This window comes from Eptatretus burgeri, chromosome 12 (assembly GCF_056783735.1).
Source record: "Eptatretus burgeri isolate ZD-2024b chromosome 12, Ebu_testis_v1, whole genome shotgun sequence".
Lineage (NCBI taxonomy): Eukaryota > Metazoa > Chordata > Myxini > Myxiniformes > Myxinidae > Eptatretus > Eptatretus burgeri.
Genome location: NC_140972.1, coordinates 16,424,384 through 16,447,622, shown reverse-complemented (window position 1 = coordinate 16,447,622; position 23,239 = coordinate 16,424,384). Strand labels below are relative to the sequence as shown.

At 40.5% G+C, this 23,239-nt stretch overlaps 1 protein-coding gene across 1 annotated transcript in view; it reads left to right on the top strand.

Annotated features, from left to right (window-relative positions):
* Positions 1-23,239, top strand: part of LOXHD1 (lipoxygenase homology PLAT domains 1) — a 197,872-nt gene that overhangs the window by 65,446 nt on the left and 109,187 nt on the right. Inside the window, exons 15-23 of the mRNA XM_085849094.1 lie at positions 366-442; positions 2,602-2,798; positions 6,395-6,587; positions 8,027-8,187; positions 8,388-8,721; positions 9,456-9,610; positions 9,863-9,996; positions 16,471-16,625; positions 17,058-17,162. Coding sequence (XP_085705220.1) covers positions 366-442; positions 2,602-2,798; positions 6,395-6,587; positions 8,027-8,187; positions 8,388-8,721; positions 9,456-9,610; positions 9,863-9,996; positions 16,471-16,625; positions 17,058-17,162 — 1,511 coding nt within the window. The remainder of the gene's footprint in view (positions 1-365; positions 443-2,601; positions 2,799-6,394; positions 6,588-8,026; positions 8,188-8,387; positions 8,722-9,455; positions 9,611-9,862; positions 9,997-16,470; positions 16,626-17,057; positions 17,163-23,239) is intronic.

Genomic DNA, 23,239 nt, shown 5'->3' with positions numbered 1-23,239 from the left:
CGATTGACACAAATTTTTCAGGGTAGGAGCGACGCCCCCCTCCCCCCCACCCCTCAATGGAGAATATTTTAAGTATCCTTGTGACGTCATCGGTCACGTGATAGGGCAGCCATCTTGGATTAAACAAAAATATAAGCATTATATCTCTGAAACCGCTGATCGGAAAAAATTGAAACTTGGCACGTCTCATTCTACTCCCAATGGGGAATAACGGACTGTAAGGATGACCTTAATCGGTGAACTCTTGACCAGCCGTGAATGTTTTATGAGAAATCCTTGTTTATTTATTTATCTTTTTTAATTATTATTTTATAGCTGATTCTTGCTCCTTGAAGCAATTAATGTATCTTGCTGTGTTCCAACAGGTGGTTGGATAATGAGGAAGATGATGGACAAATCGTACGTGAACTCTTGCCATTTGGTGATGCCCAGATGTTGAAAAGTAAGTTTGAATCCACGTTTTATTTCAAGATCGCATTAATATGCTTGGATTTTTGTTGTACCATCATCAAAACTTTTCCTTTTCAAGATTTCTGCACTCTTTGCTGCTTGTTTGTACACTTCTGCTTTTTTGTTTTTTGATTCACAGCCATAAGAAAAAGCAACCACAATAATTCTCTGCATAATATTGCAAGCAATGGGCTGAGACCAAGAGTGTTCCACCCAAATGTTAGAAACCAGAATATATATATATATATATATATATATATATATATATTTTAATTTTAGACTTATGTATTCCCCCTTAAATGACTCGATAATGTGTAACTGAGAGTGTGTGGGTTGAAACACTTTTACCAGACCCTTCAATTTGTTCCTTACTCATTTGCCAGGGGTGTTTGAGCAAACCACCTTTTCATAGCACTTTAATTCTCATCTAATTATGTACCATGCCCTATGCAGAGTGCCGTTGCTGCCGAAGCAGTTAGTATGGCGACATTCCCGGTCGGGTCGCCACTCTGGCTCTGGAAGTCAGGGCAGGAATTTTGAATTTGTTCAGTGAGCCGACAAAAGCTCCCCTACTCTTTGCGAAGGACACCTTGAGAACTTTAACGTTCACTAACTATTTCTGGCACACTGGACGTGCAAGATCCATCCGAGGGATGGCATACTCATCGATGAATCTCCCTGCCTGAGAAACACTGGTACGACAGTTTATAGCTGGGCCAATATCCAAACCCAGCCGAGCATGCACACCTCTAGAGTCTAGATCCTCCCACTGCCACAATAATGTGGTGTGCTGTTGATGTCACCCACTGGCAAGAACAAACGTCACAACTGGCCAGAGCAGTGGGCAGTGTCCTGATTCGGCCAGTGGCGAGAAGGCGTCATCTCAGTAGCCAAGGCGTTCCACGTGAGGGACATGAGTTAGTTGGGGGGTTGGGAGTGGAGGAAGGGAGACAATTTACTCGGAATCCACATGAGAAGCAACTTTCTCTCTATTTTGCCTGCGATGCTCATTAGTGTCAGACTGCTCTCTTTTGCCTGGAACCTTTGTTGGTGTTGGAGCTTTGCTCTTTTGTCAGGGACGCTTCACTGGGCTACGATCTCTGCCTCGTACGAGTCTGCTCTGCCCTGTTCTGTTATGCTCTGCACGTAGTTCCCACGAGGTCATTTGATAACCGTCAACAATCCTTGTGTGGTTCTTTTGTGTTGCATGTTTGAGTTTGTTTAAGATAATTTTATCCAGATGGTTATTGTAATGTAAGAATTTATTAATTAATGATCGAAGTTTGACCTTGAGTTGACCTTTGACCTTTCAAATGATCTGTCTTTGTTCGCTGGGTCCATCCATAATCGTGTTTCGTGCCAGAGTCTTGTATTTAATAAATTCCTCTTTCGTAAGTTGTGCATGCCTGCTCTGCTCCGTCTGCCTCGTGTGCTTTGCTCATTTCAGAATAATTGTTTTATCCCTAGGGATCTAAATTAGGTTGAAATCCTGCCAACCTGCATGGGGTTGTAGCTCATGCTTGGAATGGGATTGCTCGCCTCTGCTTGGGCGAGCGATTTCCTCGAAATCGCCAATAAGCCTGACATCCGTGAAACGTCTGCTTCGGCGTTCAACAGCTCCTCTTCTGATTCGTTATTAGCAGCTGCTGTTGGGGGTAGTAAACGCGACAAGAAGAGAATTACCTCTTCACTGGAATGGTGACTGTGAACCCTTGTCTCAGGCCAGCAATTGCTGCAAGGGTCCTGACCAAGAGGGGGTGTCTGCCACACATCCACCTTATTCAAACATCCGTTACATAGGTTACAAGGATTTTGGAAGCTGGGACATGAAATTTTTCCAGGTGAAAAGGTACATCATTGTGTTAAGTCAACATGGCCTTATCTGACTCACCTGTCTTATCATTGATTACATCAAAATGTTAATATTACTTATTTGAGTGTGTGCAGAGGGGTTTTTTTGTTTTGTTTTTTTTTGGTTCTCAGAAGGTCAGTGAGTCAGAAGTACCTCCACAAATTGATTTCCAAGTGATATCATCCTGTTGATCATTCTGTTGTGGACTGAAAAGAGGCAACTGTGAATGAATACATGTATTTTTTAATATTATTAATTTTTTTGTTGTTATTATGATATTATCCCCCTGTGATGTGCAGATGTAAATTATTACATTCACATTAAGACGGGAGATGAACGTGGGGCCAACACTGACTCTCAGGTGTTTATCAAGCTGTACGGTGCACAAGGTGACACCGGACGCATTCCTCTTAAAGTTTCAACTAACGGCATGAGGGATTACTTTTCCCGTAACCAAGTGGATATCTTTACCGTAGAGACTGCAGATGTCGGAAAGGTGAGCATACTTAACCATTCTCCTGGATTTATTACTATTTTCATAAAATACTATACAGTACCATACTTTGATTGTGCATGACAAGAAAGTGATTAGCTTCCTTACAATTTCCAGTGAATGTAGGAAACTTGGTGACAGGAAAGTTTGTTTGGAAAGACAGGACAGGAAAGAAAAGTTTGTTTGACGCATCAAAACCACTTACCATTCTCTTGAATTCCAGGTCAAAGTTAAATAGACACAAAATAAACTAGAAGGGTACTTGGTTCAGAGCACACCTCCACCACATAATGCTTGATCCACGAGAACATATCGGGCACAATGCATTTTTGCAACGTCGTGGAATATCTCTCAATGGTGAAGAATCACTTAAAAAAATTAAATAATCATCGCATCCGGATCTGGATTCGGATCTTCACCAAAATCGAAACAATTTGTCCTTGCCACACACCCAACCAGTCCACCAAGTTTCATATGAATCCGTCCACAACTTTTTGAGATATCATGCTATATATAATTTTTGGCCCTATCTCTCAATGGTGAAGAATCATTTAAAACATTCCAGTAGTCGTATCCAGATTCGGATCTTCATCAAAAATTGAATCAATTCTTCCTTGTCACACACTGAGCCTGTCCACCAAGTTTCATCCTGATTCGTCCACAACTTTATTAGATATCAGACAGACAGACAGACAGACAGACAGACAGACAGACAGACAGACAGACAGACAGACAGACAGACAGACAGACAGACAAACAGGCAAACAAGAAAAAGATGTCGTGCAGATCACGATACTTGCAAAATCCACCCCCCTCTCCAAAGGTTGCCATGGATGCATGAAATTGTCCATTCCATTAAGATTGAAATTCACAATCTTAATCAAAGTTCAGGTCAATCGGATGAAAATTGATTATTTTTCAGATTGAAATTGATGATTTTAGAAGTTTGACCTTTAGTTGACCTTTGACCTTTTGACCTTAAAATAGTTGCTCTCCCAATTCAGTGATGGACTCTGTAAATTGTGTTCAACTTTCAAGTTAATAGGATGTAAATTGACAATTTTTCAGTTGAAAATTTATTTTAGAAGTTTGACCTTGAGTTGACCTTTGACCTTTCAAATCTCAAAAATAGTTGGTTCCCCAATTCAATGACGCAATATGCAAATCTTGTTCAAATTTCAAGTCAATCACATGAAAATTGAGGATTTTAGGAATACCACCTGTTGTTGACCTTTGGCCTATGTTGACCTTTTGACCTCAGAAACAATAGGCTTCTTCCTCATCACAAACTCTACCATGTGGTGAAGTTTCGTGAAGATTAGTTTAAAATTGTGACCTGGAGGTGACAGACAGACAATTTTCAAATAAAATTTGATGATTTTAGAAGTTTGACCTTGAGTTGACCTTTGACCTTTTGACCTCAAAAATAGTTGGTTTTGTAATTCAGTGATGCAACATGCAAATCTTGTTCAAATTTCAAGTCAATCGGATGAAAAATGACGATTTCAGGAATTTTACCTCAAGATGACCTTTGACCTCAAAATCAATCGGCTTCTCAGTTGAGACTAGCTCTAGAACTTAGTAAAGTTTCATGACGATTGGTTTATTATTGTGATCTGAAGGCGACAAACAGACAGACAAACAGACTAACAACATCGACTAACCAATATACTTGAAAAATCTTCAATTTTGCAAGTAACAAGAAGAAGACGTCGTGCAGAGCACGAGACTTGCAAAATCCATAAAATAAATTTGACCTCAAAAATAATTGGTGGTTGAATTCAATGACCAAATATGCAAATCCTCTTCAAATTTCAAGTGAATCGGTTGAAAATTGACAATTTTAGTAATCCGGCCTATGTTGACGTTTTGACGCATGTTGACCTCAAAAATAATTGGCTTGTTGAATTCCGTGACCTGAAATATAAATGCACTTCAAATGTCAAGTCAATCAAATGAAAATTGAGGAATTTAGAGATCTCACCTAAGTTGTTGACCTTTGACCTATATTGACCTTTTGGTCTATGTTGACCTCAAAAATAATTTGTGGCTGAATTCAATAACAAAATATGCATCTCCTCTTCAAATTTCAAGTCAATCGGATGAAAATTGAGGATTTTAGAAATACCACCTCAGTTCTTGACCTTTGGCCTATGTTGACCTTTTGACCTCAGAAACAATAGGCTTCTTCCTCATCACAAACTCTACCATGTGGTGAAGTTTCGTGAAGATTAGTTTCAAATTGTGACCTGTAGGCAGCAGGCAGACAGACAATTTTCAAATAAAATTTGATGATTTTAGAAGTTTGACCTTGAGTTGATCTTTGACCTTTTGACCTCAAAAATAGTTGGTTTTGTAATTCAGTGACGCAACATGCAAATCTTGTTCAAATTTCAAGTCAATCGGATGAAAAATGACGATTTCAGGAATTTGACCTTACGATGACCTTTGACCTCAAAATCAATCGGCTTCTCAGTTGAGACTACCTCTACAACTTGGTAAAGTTTCATGACGATTGGTTTATTATTGTGATCTGAAGGCGACAAACAGACAGACAAACAGACTAACAACATCGACTAACCAATATACTTGAAAAATCTTCGATTTTGCAAGTAACAAGAAGAAGACGTCGTGCAGAGCACGAGACTTGCAAAATCCATAAAATAAATTTGACCTCAAAAATAATTGGTGGTTGAATTCAATGACCAAATATGCAAATCCTCTTCAAATTTCAAGTGAATCGGTTGAAAATTGACAATTTTAGAAATCCGGCCTATGTTGACGTTTTGACGCATGTTGACCTCAAAAATAATTGGCTTGTTGAATTCCGTGACCTGAAATATAAATGCACTTCAAATGTCAAGTCAATCAAATGAAAATTGAGGAATTTAGAGATCTCACCTAAGTTGTTGACCTTTGACCTATATTAACCTTTTGGTCTATGTTGACCTCAAAAATAATTTGTGGCTGAATTCAATAACAAAATATGCAACTCCTCTTCTGTGAAGTTTTGTGAAGATTGGTTTAAAATTGTGACCTGTAGGCAGACAGACAGACAGACAGACAGACAGACAGACAGACAGACAGACGGACAGACAGAATAACAAAATCGACTGACCAATATACTTGAAAAATCCTCGATTTTGCAAGTAACAAACAAACAAACAGACCGAGGAGGGGTGAAAACATAACCTCCTTCACCTCAGGTGGCAGAGGTAAATATCAAGATTACGGTAAGCAGTTAGTGTAATTATAATTTTTGCATCGTTTCGGGAGATTATAGTTGTTTCTCCTTCGTAAAATAATCAAGTGCTTAACAATACTGATGTGGGTATCATTTGAGAATCTGTAAAGCTTGGCACGAAACGTTTACTCTTGTTCCAATCTCGTTTTATTTTAGCCCTCCTCCAATTCACACTCGTATCACCTCCTAATGTGCATTATATTTCTGCTTTTCAAGGAATGAGAGATTATCACAATGGAGGTATCAAATCTCATGATATATGCATTTAGAGCACTTGTATTTGATCAAATGTGTGAAGCATTGACCAAAGAGGTGACTGTAATACTTTTTGCTTGGTATTTATTTGTGCTGGTAGATACAACGACTTCTCATTGGACATGACAATACTGGCTTGCGCTCTGGGTGGCTTCTGGACAGTGTACAAGCGGATGTACCGACATCTGGACTTCGTTACCGGTTTGCTGCTCACAGATGGTTGTCACGCAGCCAGGCAGATGGCCGCACAGAGGCTGAGCTGTATCCGACGGAGGTTGAGCGCGTGGAGCATTGTAAGACATCAGGGTGCTCTGAAGTAACCTTTGGGTTATGAGACTCAAATTGGTCTGGAGATCACTTAGCCAGACAATTTATTCTTTGACAATCACATGCCACTTTTTAGCCATAATTTTATTTGGAAGCTGAGCAACTTGCCTGTAATTTATATGAACTTTGCTTGATTTTGGATTATAGGTGATCGTACTTGACCTACTTCCATTCCATCTCTGTTTGAAAACCAAGAAGTTTATGAAAGTCTCAGCATAAAAGGATATTTTTTTTTCAAAATGCATTATTTCTGCTATTAAATTACTTCTGGAATTCACAGCAGGTTTTCACAATGTGAACTAGAAGGGCACTCGGAAGAGCGCACACCTCCGGCATGCAATGCCTGATCCGTGAGAACATATCGGGCTCAATCAATACATTTTTAAAATATCAGGCCATGTATCATTTTTGACCCTATTTCTCATTCGTGAAGAATCACTTTGAAAATTAAATAATTCTCGCATCCAGATCTGGACTTGGATCTTCAACAAAATGAAATCATTTCTTCCTTGTCACACACCCAACATGTCCACCAAGTTTAGTCCCAATCCGTCCCCAACTTTTTGAGATATCGTGCTTCCTTGTCACACACCCAACATGTCCACCAACTTTAGTCCCAATCCGTCCCCAACTTTTTGAGATATCATGCTATATATCGTTTTTGGCCCAATCTCTCAAAGGTGAAGAATCACTTTAAAAATTGTAGTAGTCGGATCTGGATCTGGATCTTCACCAAAATCTAATCAGTTCGTCCTTGTCATACAGCCATTTATGGCGTTTCCAAAAAATTTCATCGGGATCCGTCCCCAACTTTTTTGAGATAACCTGCACACAGACAAACAAACAAGTCGATAGGCGGCCATGGGTCGCCGAGCATCCGTTGACCTTTGATCCCTGATCTGAGTTAATAGACAGAAAGGGGTGAAAACATAACCTCCTTCACCTTCGGTGACGGGAGTAACAGAAAGAAAGGCCCTTTGGTATGACTTGTTCACAGCAGCAAGCTCTGAATGATTTCATGCTGGATTTCCTCACGTATCAGCTCGAGAGAGCATTACACTCGCTGATACCTGAACCAATCAAAATGGCTCTTCTGAGCATATCAAACGACCCCACAGTTGGCCTCCTCTAATGGGCAACATTGAGATTGTTTCAAGCTTGAACTACTTCTAACCTGAATTATTTCTGAACTTGATATTGGAAACGAGGCAATAATTATCAAACTTTATGACTTCAATGACATCTCATATCAGAAGTGATAAACAGATACTGTCAAATGATCTCAGACATAATGGAATTAGATGTTGAGCAACCCTCTTCATCTTAAGATTAGCATTGGGACAATTCCTTTTTTGGGCAGTGGAAGCTGCTGAAGTTATATTTTCGTGTACGCTGTGTCCTTCAGATATAAATTACCAAGTGACAGTACGCACCGCCAATGTGCGTGGTGCTGGCACTAATGCAAATGTCTTTCTTCAATTGTATGGTGAGCGTGGAAAAACCGAAAAATTGTTTCTTCGTAACCGCTCTGACAACTTCGAACGGGCTTCCGTAGACATTTTCAAGGTAAGTTTGTCGCAAGTTTCCTGGATTTGTATTTTTTTTTTTTTACCTTTTGGTTTTTACAATGCAAAACTTTTTCGTCTGGAAACCCAATTATTTTGCTCACCCAACTGCAGACAAAAACAAAAAGCTGCTACCTTTGTTGTTCATTGAAACCAACATATTGAAGGCGTACCCAATGTTTTATCCACCTTTATTTTCAGGTGGAAGCGAGGGATGTTGGATTGCTGGTGAAACTTCGTATTGGCCATGATGATACTGGATTCGGGAGTGGTTGGTTCTTGGACTCGTTGACCATCAGCCGCCTGCGAGCAACACGACGAAGACCAATTTCCACCCAATTTGCACAACACGGTGAATGCTTGGAGGACGAAAGCAATGACGATGGTGGTGATGAGCAGACAGAACATGGACATGAGGAAAATGCTCCAGATATTGAGGTGTTCACATTTGTTTGTAATCGGTGGTTGGCATTGGATGAGGATGATGGACAAATTGTGCGGGAACTGCTACCCACAGAAGGACCCGATCTACAAGGTACGATTGTACATTTAACTTAAACAGATACACAAAGAGCTATCAGGTGTTTGCACCACTCTTTCTTGCAAACCATTCCACACACTGTGACTGACCCTTGACCTCCTCAAGGCAACTTGGCATGAACGTCAAATGCCACTATGAAAGGGCATGAGTGCTGCCACAAATCCCCTCTACCAAATAGGAAAATAGGCCTTTTGGAGCATACTTTGTTTATATTATGCAAAATGCTTCATCTGAATTCCACAAAAGGTTATTGGCTGGTGGGTGAGGGATTGTGTTAGGGATCCTTGGGTCCTGAATTCAAATCCTGCTTGGCTGTTGAATTAATACCAGGTGGGGGTGACTCAGCCTGTCATCCTTCCGAGGTCGGCAAAATGAGTGCCAGCATGCTGGTATACTGTGTCGGAGTGGCGACCCGTCGAGGATTGTGCCCAATAGCCAAGGAGACTGCTTAGGCAGCACCAACACTCTGCACAGAGTATGGTCCCAATGGATGGGGGTGACTGAGCCTGTCATCCTTCTGAGGTTGGCAAAATGAGTGCCAGCTTGCTGGTACCCTGTGTCGGAGTGGTGACTTGTCCAAGATTGTGCCCAATAGCCAAGGAGACTGCTTAGGCAGCACCAATGCTCTGCACAGATTATGGTCCCAATGGATGCATGGATGGATGCCGGATGGATCCCAAATAATATTAGTTATCCCAAACTCTGTTTTTTTAATCTCTGGTTTACAGAAAACACATACACTGTACATGTGTACACGGGAGATGTAGCTGGTGGTGGAACGGATGCCAATGTGTTCATCAACATTTATGGCGAGTTTGGTGATTCTGGGGAGCGTGCGCTGAAGAAATCTGAGACGCAATTCAACAAGTTCGAGCGAGGACAGGTTGAGACTTCTTAATCTGTATTTAAAACACTTAAATATCTTTCTCTGTTGCAAATTGAAATATGAGGCTATAGTCATGTAGTGTGTACCAATAATTGGATAGAATGAATGCACCATTGCATCAAGCTTATGCTTCCATTTCTCTTGCCGTAATGCCTACCTTAATAATATGAACTAGTATGGGTTGGGTTTATTATCTAGATAATGGAAACTGTGCCAAGAGTCATCTGAGTTCTTGAACAATGTCCGTAGTTGGATTCATTCAAGTTGAAAGCTATTGATCTTGGCAAAATGACCAAGCTGCGAATCCGCCACGACAACTCTGGTGGCCATGCGGCCTGGTTCTTGGACCGTGTGGAGATTGCAGAGGATAACAGGAACTGCACGTAAGTAAACCTGGGTCAACTCGTGAATAAAATTGGAAAATAAATGTACGTGTAAAGGAAAAGAAATTCGGACAAGTAAACTGAATTTTGAGTGCAGTGAGGTTCAGAAGAAGGCTACATGAAGATCCCAAACTGAACCAATGCTTCTTATGTAAGTAATGCATAAAATTGTAAGGTATCTTGTAATTGTTTGTATATTCTTAATGACAGGAATTCCAGTTGTTCATTTTTTTTCAAAAACTAAAAGGTTAAACTTTGCACAAAAGTCTGAAAATATATTTGAGCTTCAAGAATAATAGTTGTAACAAGCAGGGACCCGCAGAACATCCACGAAATGTAAAATGTGACTTCAAGTCTTCAACTCTTCCCCCCTTACAGCCCCCAAGTCCCCAACCTTCATCTCAGAAACCCCAAGTCATCAACCTTCACCTCCCAAACCCCAAGTCATCAACCTTCACCTCCCAAACCCCAAGTCATCAACCTTCACCTCCCAAACCCCAAGTCATCAACCTTCACCTCCAAAACCCCAAGTCATCAACCTTCATCTCCCAAACCCCAAGTCATCAACCTTCATCTCCCAAACCCCAAGTCATCAACCTTCATCTCCCAAAACCCAAGTCATCAACCTTCATCTCCCAAAACCCAAGTCATCAACCTTCACCTCCCAAACCCCAAGTCATCAACCTTCATCTCCCAAACCCCAAGTCATCAACCTTCATCTCCTAAACCCCAAGTCATCAACCTTCATCTCCCAAACCCCAAGTCATCAACCTTCATCTCCCAAACCCCAAGTCATCAACCTTCATCTCCCAAACCCCAAGTCATCAACCTTCATCTCCCAAACCCCAAGTCATCAACCTTCATCTCCCAAACCCCAAGTCATCAACCTTCATCTCCCAAACCCCAAGTCATCAACCTTCATCTCCCAAACCCCAAGTCATCAACCTTCATCTCCCAAACCCCAAGTCATCAACCTTCATCTCCCAAACCCCAAGTCATCAACCTTCATCTCCCAAACCCCAAGTCATCAACCTTCATCTCCTAAACCCCAAGTCATCAACCTTCATCTCCCAAACCCCAAGTCATCAACCTTCATCTCCCAAACCCCAAGTCATCAACCTTCATCTCCCAAACCCCAAGTCATCAACCTTCATCTCCCAAACCCCAAGTCATCAACCTTCATCTCCCAAACCCCAAGTCATCAACCTTCATCTCCCAAACCCCAAGTCATCAACCTTCATCTCCCAAACCCCAAGTCATCAACCTTCATCTCCCAAACCCCAAGTCATCAACCTTCATCTCCCAAACCCCAAGTCATCAACCTTCATCTCCCAAACCCCAAGTCATCAACCTTCATCTCCCAAACCCCAAGTCATCAACCTTCATCTCCCAAACCCCAAGTCATCAACCTTCATCTCCCAAACCCCAAGTCATCAACCTTCATCTCCCAAACCCCAAGTCATCAACCTTCATCTCCCAAACCCCAAGTCATCAACCTTCATCTCCCAAACCCCAAGTCATCAACCTTCATCTCCCACACCCCAAGTCATCAACCTTCATCTCCCAAAACCCAAGTCATCAACCTTCACCTCCCAAACCCCAAGTCATCAACCTTCATCTCCCAAACCCCAAGTCCCCAACCTTCTTCTCCGAAACCCCAAGTCATCAACCTTCACCTCCCAAACCCCAAGTCATCAACCTTCACCTCCCTAACCCCAAGTCATCAACCTTCACCTCCCAAACCCCAAGTCATCAACCTTCACCTCCAAACCCGAGTCCTCACCCTCCCCTCCCAACCCTGAGGCATCAATCCCCTCCCCACTCCAAGCGTTCAAACCCCCTCTCTACCCGCTACATCACAACTCCTCAACTCCCCCCTCCCAAGCCTCTACTTCCCCCTCCCAACTCTTTCTTGTATTTGCTCTTCCCCCATCCCCCCCTCCCACCCACAACCCAATCCTCCAATTCGCACCCACCTCTCATTCATAAAGGCTAACAGGCATTTCCACATCGATCACTACCCTGCACTCACGAAGCATATGTCATACATCGTACATCGTGCGTGTCTGAATTTTGTTAAGAGCATTCATTGAAAACCTTTCAGTGGAGGAAATAAGCTTGGTGTTGGCTTCGCGGTTAGGGGGTGGCTTGGGATCCTGGGGTCCTGAGTTCAAGCCCCGTTGGCTGCTGAATTAACACCAGAGGGTGAACTCAGCCCATCATCCTTATGAGGTTGGCCAAATGAGTACCTGTGAACTGGTAATAGGGGCACCGCATCAGCGGCATAGCTGTACCCCTAACTAATGATACAACCAGCAGCCAAAAAGGCTGCACATGAAGGGAAGTGGAGGAAATTGAAACTTTACCACATGTTATGTGACATTGTGGTCACTCTTTTGAGGTGAACATAGTCCAAAGGTCAACACTGGCCGATTTTCTAAAATCCTCAATTTTCATCCGATTGACTTGAAAGTTGAAGAATTTGCATATCAAGTCACTGAATTCAACCACCAATTATTTATTTTCAGGTCAATATAGGCCAAAAGGTAAATATAGGCCAAAAGGTAAACATAGGCTGGAATTTTTGAAATTGTCAATTTTCATCCGATTGACTTGAAATTTGAACAGGATTTTCATATCAACTCAATGAATTCAACCACCAACTTGTTTTTGAGGTCAACACAGGCCATATTTCTAAAATTGTCAATTTTCATCCGATTGACTTGAAATGTGAAGATAATTTGCAAATCAAATCATTGAATTCAACCACCAACTATTTATTTTGAGGTCAACATCGGCAAAAAGATAAACACGGGCCATATTTCTAAAATTGACAATTTTTCATCTGATTGACCTGAAATGTGAACAGCATTTTCATTTCATCTCACTGAATTCAACCACCAATTATTTTTGGAGTATGTATTCCAATCAATACCATCTAGTTACATATTTCTTCATTAACTCATCAAAACAGCAGAAGATTTCATGCTTTCCCCTTCGCTATCATGACATTAGCAACTTCACAGGAACTGTGATTGAAACAGCTTATACCTGTCATGACCCATCACGGTCAGCTGTTCAACTCACAATCCCGAGATATATGCAGAAACCCCTTGGAATTGCAATTCTCAAGTGACCATGAGCAGGATAATTGTGCCAATAAACAACCCAAAATTAATTGTCATCTTCCAGATGCAGATATATATATATATATATATATATATATATATATATATATATATATATATATATATATATATATATATATATATATATGTATATATGTATGTGTATGTGTTTATGCGTGTGTGCGTGTGTGCGCATGTTCATGCGTATGTGTGTATATATGTATATGTATATGTATATCGCACTTTAAACACTTTATAATAAATTTTGTAAATTGGTTGTAGAGGTTTGATTAATTTCATCGTAGATGTCTCACCTCAAATGGGAATTTTTTTTGGAGTGTGTATTATTGGTTGAAACGGGAATTGAGGGTAAAAATTCAGGTCGGAGATATCTTCGTGTGTGGAGCCAATAACCTTGGCAACCATTAATTTTTAAAAAAATTTTCAAATGGTTTCTGGTCACTATCACAGAAATATTCAATCACAGGTAAGATATATTTCATTTCTTACAATAATATCGATATCTCCGACCTCTTAATGATGTCTTATCTGAGGGGCCATTCAAAAATTACGTACCAACCACGTGTCAGTTGGGGGTTGGAGTTGGGTTGGGGATAGGTGTGTGTCCAAACTTTAGAGTTTTACACCTACAGGGTGTTTGGGGGTTTCCAGAGCCGTTATGTAATGACCTTCTTCGTTACATATTAAAACGAGTTATTAAAGGACGTTTCTGGGTGAGCTCTCCTGTAACCTTGGATGAGGTTCTGATGGAACATTTCTCCATTAGCCATGGCTTTGCCGAGAGATCTCACTGTAAACTGGTCGATGGAAGAAAAAAAAGTGGCACCACCTCATTGGAAAGAGGAAGAAGTGTCTGCAGTAGGAAAATAGGTTGTCCATCTCAATATATAAAACCAAAATGTTTTTTTTTATTTGTGGCCTTACTGCTTTGAGCTCCCAAACTTTCTATGATCAGATTTTTAACCACGATGCACGTAAAAAGGCATCTTAAACAGTCAGGAGGAGATCATTTGGGCCATATTGCCATGTTGCACTCCAGAGGTAATTTACTTACTCACATGAGGTAATTTCTTTACTACAGCTTCACTCCTTTACACCCTGTATGGCCTGTAGACCCCATTGGACCCTTTACACCCCTTAGACCCTTTAATACCCATTTAGACCCTTTTGAGATGTATAAACCATCTTCAACCCTTTTAACACTTTTCAGACCGATAAATGTTTGAAGACCCTTTGGACAATTTGAGACGATTTGGACACTTCAGACTGCTTTTGCTCTTTCGCCCTTAGATTCCTTTAGACATTTAGACCCATTTAAGACTATCCATCCATTGGGACCATAAGCCTGGTGTTGGCTTAGTGGTTAGGGTGGCGGCTTGGGATCCCAGGGTCCTGAGTTCAAGCCCCGTTGGCTGCTGAATTAACACCAGGGGGTTGACTCAGCCTGTCATCCATCTGAGGTCAGCGAAATGAGTGCCAGTGTACTGGTCCCGGTGTATGCCCCGGTTAGAATAGGTATACCATATCCCTGTGTGTCGTAAGAGGCGACCAGGGTTGGCGTCAGGAAGGGCATCCGGCCATAAAACATTGCCTCAAGAAAAAGCCAAACCCCTGCACAGCAGGGAAAAATGGCTGTAAAAACGGTCATTTTTTTATTTTATTCATCCATTGGGACCATACTCTGTGCAGAGCGTTGGTGCTGCCGAAGCAGTCTCCTTGGCTATTGGGTACACTCCTGCATGGGTTGCCACAACGCACAGGATACCAGCAAGCTGGCACTCATTTTGCTGGCAGCAGAAGGATGACAGGCAGAGTCAACCCCACCTGGTATTAATTCAACAGCAGAGGGGGACTTGAACTTCGGATCCGAGGATTCCAAGCTCACCACCTTAACCATGAAGCCAACACCAGGTGTATTTCAGACCCTTCGACACTTTATACACTTTCGACTCATTTATGACCCTGTTACTATATATATATATATATATATATATATATATATATATATATATATATATATATATATATATATATATATATATATATATATATATATATATATATATATATATATATATATATATATATATATATATATATACGAAAAACACGGTCGGTGAGGCGGGGAAGCCGTCAGTCAGTCAGTTTGTGAAGACTATGTACCGATTAATCATGTCCTGTTTGAATGTTGATTCCCAAAGACGCAAAAGTTCCAAAAGACCAAAAAGACTTCAGGGGTCCAAAAGATCCCTGAAGTCACTTTGGGCTCGAAGATTCAAAAGTCCCTGAAGACCAAAAAGTCCACAAGGACCCAAAAGATGCTAAATATCCAAAAGACCCAAAAGACCCCTCAGACCATTGAGACCCTTTAGACCCCTGTTCTTCTTTGCACAGCCCGTGAGACACTGGTGGCCTAAAGTGCAGCCCCTGACATGTGGCTGATAATACACAAATATGAAAACACCCCATCATAATCCGCCATAAATGCTATCGAATTGACCCAATGTTTTCAAATGAGTGTTTCAACACGAAGCATAAAACTAACATAACTACATCAGTATATGGTTGCAGTACACAAACAATTACACTTGCAGCCCAGTTAACCACAACGAAGAAGAGTATGTGGAGGCGGGGCCTAATAGCAGCCATTATGGAGTCTTCCAGGTGGTGGCGGCTCTAACACTGATGTCTTATCGGCAAAAGTGGCCCCCCTCTAAAACAATCGTGAAGATCACTGCCTTAGACCTTAACACCATTTACTTACACCCCTTACACCCTTCAGACAGATTATACAGCTTTGACCCTTGACCATTGAGACCCCTTGAACCTTCTTATATCACAAATAAATTTCAAATAAATGTAATATCACCAATATTACAAATAAATTTGTAGAAACTAAATGTTTGTATTACAATTGGTGTAAGACATGCCAACACAGCAAATGTGTGACATCAATCTCTGCAACCACGTGTGGAGAGGCGAGCGTGGCGAGCTATTCCACGCTAATGTGTTTGTATATATGTATGTATCTATATATGTTATATATATATATATGTTATATATATATATATATATATATATATATATATATATATATATATATATATATGTACTCTAAATTTTTTGAGAATTAAGTCTAATTGTACTTACTGCCAAATATCATGAAAAGGCACATCTGAGACCACATTTGAATGAATGTTGATTGCTACGTGTTATGATTTTAAAAAGGGCTTAAGTGATAGTTGTACACAGTTGCTGTAAGTGATGTGTCAGTCTTGAAGCGATACATTTTACCAGACATACCTATTATATACACCTTCCCAAGGATATACTTTCCTTGTCAGCGATGGCTTGCCGTTGATGAAGATAACGGGCAGCTGGGTGCAGAGTTTGTTCCTGTGGATGAAGCTTTTGTTAAAAAAGATATTTCTAACCAGAAGGGCTCAAAGCTCAACACCACTTTAGGACTTGAACAGAAAGGTATTTATACGTAAGGATACTCTCTGAGTCTTCTGTTTCTTCATGTTAACTGCAAAGGAACGTTGCATAAGTTACAATGATTAGAGTACCTTGTCTGGAGTCAAGGTTGGCAAGAGTTCTCAACTATTCTTTGCATTGCAACACTTGATGAGTATATGTGCATGCTGTTGTACTTTCTTACTATTTGTGGTTTGAAGATGCTGAGGATCCTGACGGTGCGGTCGTGGTAATGTGTGGGGAATAAATTGGTGGGGGTGATTATCTGGTTTAGCTTTTTAATACCACCATGCATCATTGCATTTAGATTTTCAGGGATGTACTATCAACATTTAATTCCACATTATTGTTTTATGCTATCTGACATGAGCTTACCCTCATAGCAGCTTGGAGGATAAATAACTTGTTTCTGATGTTGTTTTTGAACGATTGCAGCTAAATCCACCATGTACATAATTTGTGTGAAGACTGGAGACCAGCGAAATGCTGGAACTGATTCTGATGTCTTTATCATTCTGTTTGGTGACAGAGATGATACTGGTGAGCTGTCTTTGCCACAAGTACCCCTGAAATACTTTACTTTCATTGCCAATTGTGTAACATTGCAATTTGTGAAACACTGATAGTCATTATTTTGTTTTGGTGTTATGATTAACTTTTTGGTTTTTTAAAAAATCTAGAAAGCAGGTTGTTGCCTTACTAACAAGAGCTACAGGTGACATCAACATCTAAATTACGAGTCACTTCATGTAAACACTACTCTTTTAATTTATTACTAAATGTATTGAAATAGTACAAATGTGCCAGTCTAGTCTGCATTGTATCTCCATGTCAACGCTCTAACTTTACCAATCCCAAACTGTGGGCAATTTCCCACCAGCGGTGACCAATTTGGCCATTTCTAGGGGTTAACGGGACCTCGACTGAACTTTATTTTGAAAATGACCCGTTATATTGTTATTGGGATGACTGATTGACTAAATGGGGGGATACTGTGGTTAAATTAGTTACTTCTTCATGTGGAGTGTCATGTAAACCCCCATTTTAGACGGGCCGAGGTCACACTTGTAGAAACAGCTCTGTCTACATTTCCCAGGTGTGCACCTATAGCTGCCATCCCTTCTCGTACATTCTTTATTTTTCCCTGATGTTATTAAAAAACAAAAAAGATAGCTCCAGCGAACGATACCGCTGAGGTTGTTTGCATTGATCAAATTCTCCCGAAGAATACTTGACTGAATCGGGAATTGATTTTTTTAATAATGTTTTCGTTGCCCGATTTTTAACGAAACTTGATACTGCACACCGCAGGAGAATGGTGAGTAAAGTGGGCCAGAAATTTTGTGCTATCGTGTACCGTTTTGGCTGTATTTCGGGAACATACATACATACATACATACATATAGACAAGATGAGAGTTTTAGTAAAAAATAGATACTTTCAAAAAAGATAAAGAGATTGGATTTTGTTTTTTGTACTTTAGACTAAGCATCCAACCTCAAACTAAATTGTTTATATCTACACAGGATTTTTTTAATGCCCAAATGTAGATTGGGGTGGGAAGAGGGGAAGGGGGAATAGCCATTTTTAAATATCCAAAAGGGGGGTAGCCATGCAAAAAAGAGTTTTGAGAAGCATTGTTTCAACCATTCCTATCTAACCCATCATTATCAACACGAGCATCGAAGAACACATGGAACACACTATAGATTGTGATCATGCGACAATGCTGACCTTGTGATCCTAAAAAAATTCCCATGATTAATTTTTATATTTATCAGTGAACGAGTTTTCCTTTCAATGTTGTGTCTGTCTGTGTCACTTTGTCTTCTCATTTATTAACCTATTTTCCCACAGCCATCCCCACAGTGCTTTGCTCACGAAAGCTCCAGGTTTTGTGTCAGTTTGGATTATTCGACTTTTTTTTAATGATGACCTTAATCTCCTTTCGAAATGCCCTACAATGTCTGAGCTAATTTCCTTCTCGGGCTCAATTTGCATGCCAAAGGAGATAATGCCACTGTTGGCACAGATCTAAGGTTCCTTTTGAGCCCTTGATCAAGGGCAGAGAAAAGGACGGAATTCTGAGTTTATTGATACGGAAGCATCTCTTGACCCTCACTCTTGATCCTGTGCCAGGGGATAAAAGGAACTAGCCTCTAGCCTTGTTCTTCAATGTCTGGCTTTTTGCACCAAGGTTTCAACTGTATTCCCACTTTTGTGTTGTGGAAGCCCCCTTTGCGACAATGTTTTGTGTTAATTTTTTTTTAGCTCAGCTGTGCATTCTGCAATTGGAAGTGCAGATCTGATATCATTTTCCAAGTTCTTTGACCTCTTTGTGAGATCTATGATAAGTCACGCTGTTGCTATTGTCAGCCGCTGTCAATCCCCTGCTGGGGGTGTGTGGAATCTTCACAGAACGGCAAACATCACACAGATCACATTTGTTTCAAACAGCATCGGCATTGTAGCACAGTCTTTGATAGTTCTACACTTTACACTGCAGTTGCTTCAGCTCTCAGCACCATGACCTTCACCCTCGTCCGTTGTAACAGGCACCATCTTTGGACGAGATGATCTTATGCTTGTTTCCTTCAAAGTGTCTTCTCCCAAACTCAGCTCACAATGAAGAGAACATAATAATAAATGATTCAATCCTCCACACATGTGAGCCGAAGGAAGAACTTTCTTCCAAGAAAGCTGGTTTTCACGCATTCACACATTCAGCTTCTCACCTCTCAATTCAAGTGCCTCACTTCTTTGGTGTACTAATGGCTGAGTCAGAGGAAACTTGGATCCCAAATGGATCTTTATTTGTGGCACTGTTACACATCCAACATGCCACTGAGTACAAAATATAATCCACCATCTAATTTCTAATTCACTTTTTAATCCTCATGTTGTGCCTTTTAGTCCTATTCCCTGGTAGTTGTCACCTCTGAGTTGGTAATTGATATTCCATTTAGTCTTATTCCCTGGTAGTTGTCACCTCTGAGTTGGTAATTGATATTCCATATAAAGTTGCTTGTATCACCTCAATCATGATGTTATGCCTCCATTATCCGAAGGCCGTAGGCATTATGTTTTTGGGTTGTCTGTCCATCTGTTACTGTTTTTTTTTGTTTGTTTTGTTACCATGATAACTTGTGAACCACTGAAGGGATTTCAACCAAACTTGGCAAAAGTATTGAATGTAAAACAGAAGTGAATTGACTAGATTTTGGGTTTATAAAGTCAAAGGTCTAAGGTCATGTGACTTTCAATTGACAATATTTGTTACCACGATACCTTGTGAACCACTGAAGAGATTTCGATCAGACTTGGCAGAAATATAGAGTGTAATACACAGATGGTAATATATTGGCAGAAGTGTAGAGTGTAATACACAGATGGTACTATATTGGCAGAAGTATAGAGTGTAATACACAGAATAGAGTGTAATACACTGGTTACATCTTGGGTTCAAAATGTCAAAGGTCATGTGCCCTTTGAAAATCATTTTGGATTCCACAACTCGGGTTGGAAGCATCTGATGAGAGGTCCCTTTGACCTATCTTTTGCTCTCTCTCTCTCTCTCTCTCTCTCTCTCTCTCTCTCTCTCTCTCTCTCTCTCTCTCTCTCTCTCTCTCTCTCTCTCTCTCTCTCTCTCTCTCTCTCTCTCTCTCTCTCTCTCTCCCTCAGGTTACCTTAAATTTTTTATGTGACCTTTAATTGAGATCAAGAGACATATGACGTGGGTGGAGGCATATCCATCGAGGCATTCACCGTCAAATTTATTTTTACTTTTTGTAACTGAAACTCTTGGTCTTGAGCCACAGCACTTCCCACAAGTTAAACACATGAATACAGCAGATTATTAGTCTATTTGAAAGCTGGAGTTGGTCTGTGCTGGAGGATAAGTGAGACAATAGGTTTTATAAACTGCAAGTTCATAAGAACATGTTCATCAGCCCATAACATTAATGCAGGGCTCTGTGTTGGGGCCTTCTTTGTTTTTGCTTTACACAAAACATTTCATTTATGCGTTCTTCCTCCATACAAAAACCTTAGTTTGTTTGAAAAAAAGATCCATTCTCATCCCTCAGTTTTATATCCAGAGGCTTCCCCATCTGTATCTTTGAAAACCTTTGAGGGCATGTTGAAAAGTAATTCCTTCTATTCTTTTTCTCCAAAATAGGTAAAGATATTTGAATGAAACAAAGCGCAGTCTCAGATAGCCATTTATGCTGATGACCCAACCCTATACGCAACTTATCCCCGAGCTCCCTGCCTGCATCATTCTGCCTTCAAGCCACCAGCGTCAATCTAAATCATAACCTTGAGAATGTTAGTAAATGAGGAAAAGACTGGTTTATCACCATCAATCAAAAGAAGACCCACTGGCTATCTGTGTCCAGGTCAAGATCCCCCTCCTTTCATCATATAGTTATGGACCAAACACACATTCGAAGAGCACAGTGACATCTGTCTTCTTGGTCTGGACATCACTTTTTTTTTTCCTTTGTTGGGATCAGTACATCTCTGACAATGCCAAAAGAGCCTCCCAACGACTTGGCTGCTTGCAATGGGCTCTCTGATACTTCCCTCCTGAGGCCTCACTCCACCCGTACAAGACCACCATGTGGCCAAAAATGGAATTCTGCAGCCATATCTCGATGGGTGCTCTGACTCATCTCGATGGGTGCTCCGATTCATCTTCTGTCCCTTCTTGACAGAATTCAACGATGAGCTGTTAACTTCATAGGCCATGATCTGGCATAATCTCTGGAAACTCTCTCGGTTTGATGCTCTGTGGCCTCTCTGTGTCTCTTCAACAGGTCCTTTAATGGAAGATGCTCAAAGGGCCTTTCACTACTTCTCCCACCTTTACATACTTCCAAGCATTCTACATGTTTGACGGCCTCTGCACACCCTCACATTGTCCCTGTTCCCAAGGTCAACACAATACGATATTCCTCCATTTTTTTTCTCAATCACTGCCGAACTCAGGAATTCCATACCTGCATCCTGCTTCCCAACATACAACCTTTCCCAGTTTAAGAGAAATGTGAACAGGTATCTCCTTTCCCAATGATTCCCTTTCCCACATTTCATTTTTGTAGCCCCCACTTTAGTGGCCTTTTGGCCTTGTGATGGGCGAACCCCCAATAAAAAATCACTGTGTGAAATCAGATGTGGCTGACATTTCAAGCACGAACCCTTTGTCTCATAGCTCTTTTGCAAAAGAAGAGCAAAACGACAAGGGCATTGAATTGTCAGCTGTCCTTGTTTCCAACAACCATAAGCATAGTCACTTGCATGAGGTGTGTGAACTTTCGTTCACCACTCTATACACGTAGGGCACGGTCCTGGGATTTGTGAACGTGGATTTCCCAAATTTTAAACTAGGCACGGGAAATAAAACCCCCTGCTTTCCCCAGTTGCTTCCTGCTATTCTATTAGCCCAATGGTGGTTAAACAAAACATGCCCATGCTAGCAATTGAACGAAATCTAATAATCATGTGATGATGAGAATAAAAGCAAAGCACAACAATATCAACTATAAAGCAATTCAGTAGAGCGCAAAGCTCTGCCACATAATGCCTGATCCACAAGAACATATCTGGCCCAATACATTTTTGAAATATCATGCTATATATCGTTTTTGGCCCTATCTCTCAATGTTGAAGAATCACTTTTTTAATAATTTAAATAATTATAGTATCCAGATGTGTGTTTGGATCTTCGCCAAAATTGAATAAATTCGTCATGGTCACACAACCAACCTGTCCACCAAGTATCATTCGAATCCGTCCACAACTTTTTTGAGATATTGTGCTTTATATATTAGTTCAGCCCAATCTCTCAATGGTAAATAATCACTTTAAGAATTCTAGTAGCCTGATCCAGATCCAGATCTTCACCAAAATCTAATCAGTTCGTCCTTATCACACACTTATACTGCCCACCACATTTCATCTGGATCCGTACACAACTTTTTGAGATATCCTGCACACAAACAAGCAAACAAGAAGACGTCATGCAGAGCATGACACTTGGAAAATCCCAAAAACAAATTTAACCACAAAAAAAAAAAATATATATATATATATATATATATATATATATATATATATATATGATAAAAAAAAAAATAATTGGTGGTTGAATTCATTGACCAAATATGCAACTCCTCAAATTTCAAGTCAATCGGATGAAAATTGAGGATTTTAGAAATACTACCTTAGTTGTTGATCTTGGGTCTATGTTGACCTTTTTGGCCGATGTTGACCTCAGAAGTAATTGGCCGGTTGAATTCAATGACCTGAAATATAACTTCTTTTCAAATTTCAAGTCAATCGGATGAAAATTGAGGATTTTAGAAATACCACCTCAGTTGTTGACCTTTGGCCTATGTTGACATTTTGATCAATGTTGACCTGAGAAATAATTGGCTACTTGAATTCAGTGACCTGAAATGTAAATCAGATGAAAATTGAGGAATTTAGAAAATTTGCGGGACAATCACGGGGTCGGTGGTATTAAACTCTTAAAATTTCAGAATGATCGGTTGAGCGGTTTGGCCTGGAGGAGAGTGGACACACACACACACACACACACACACACACACACACAC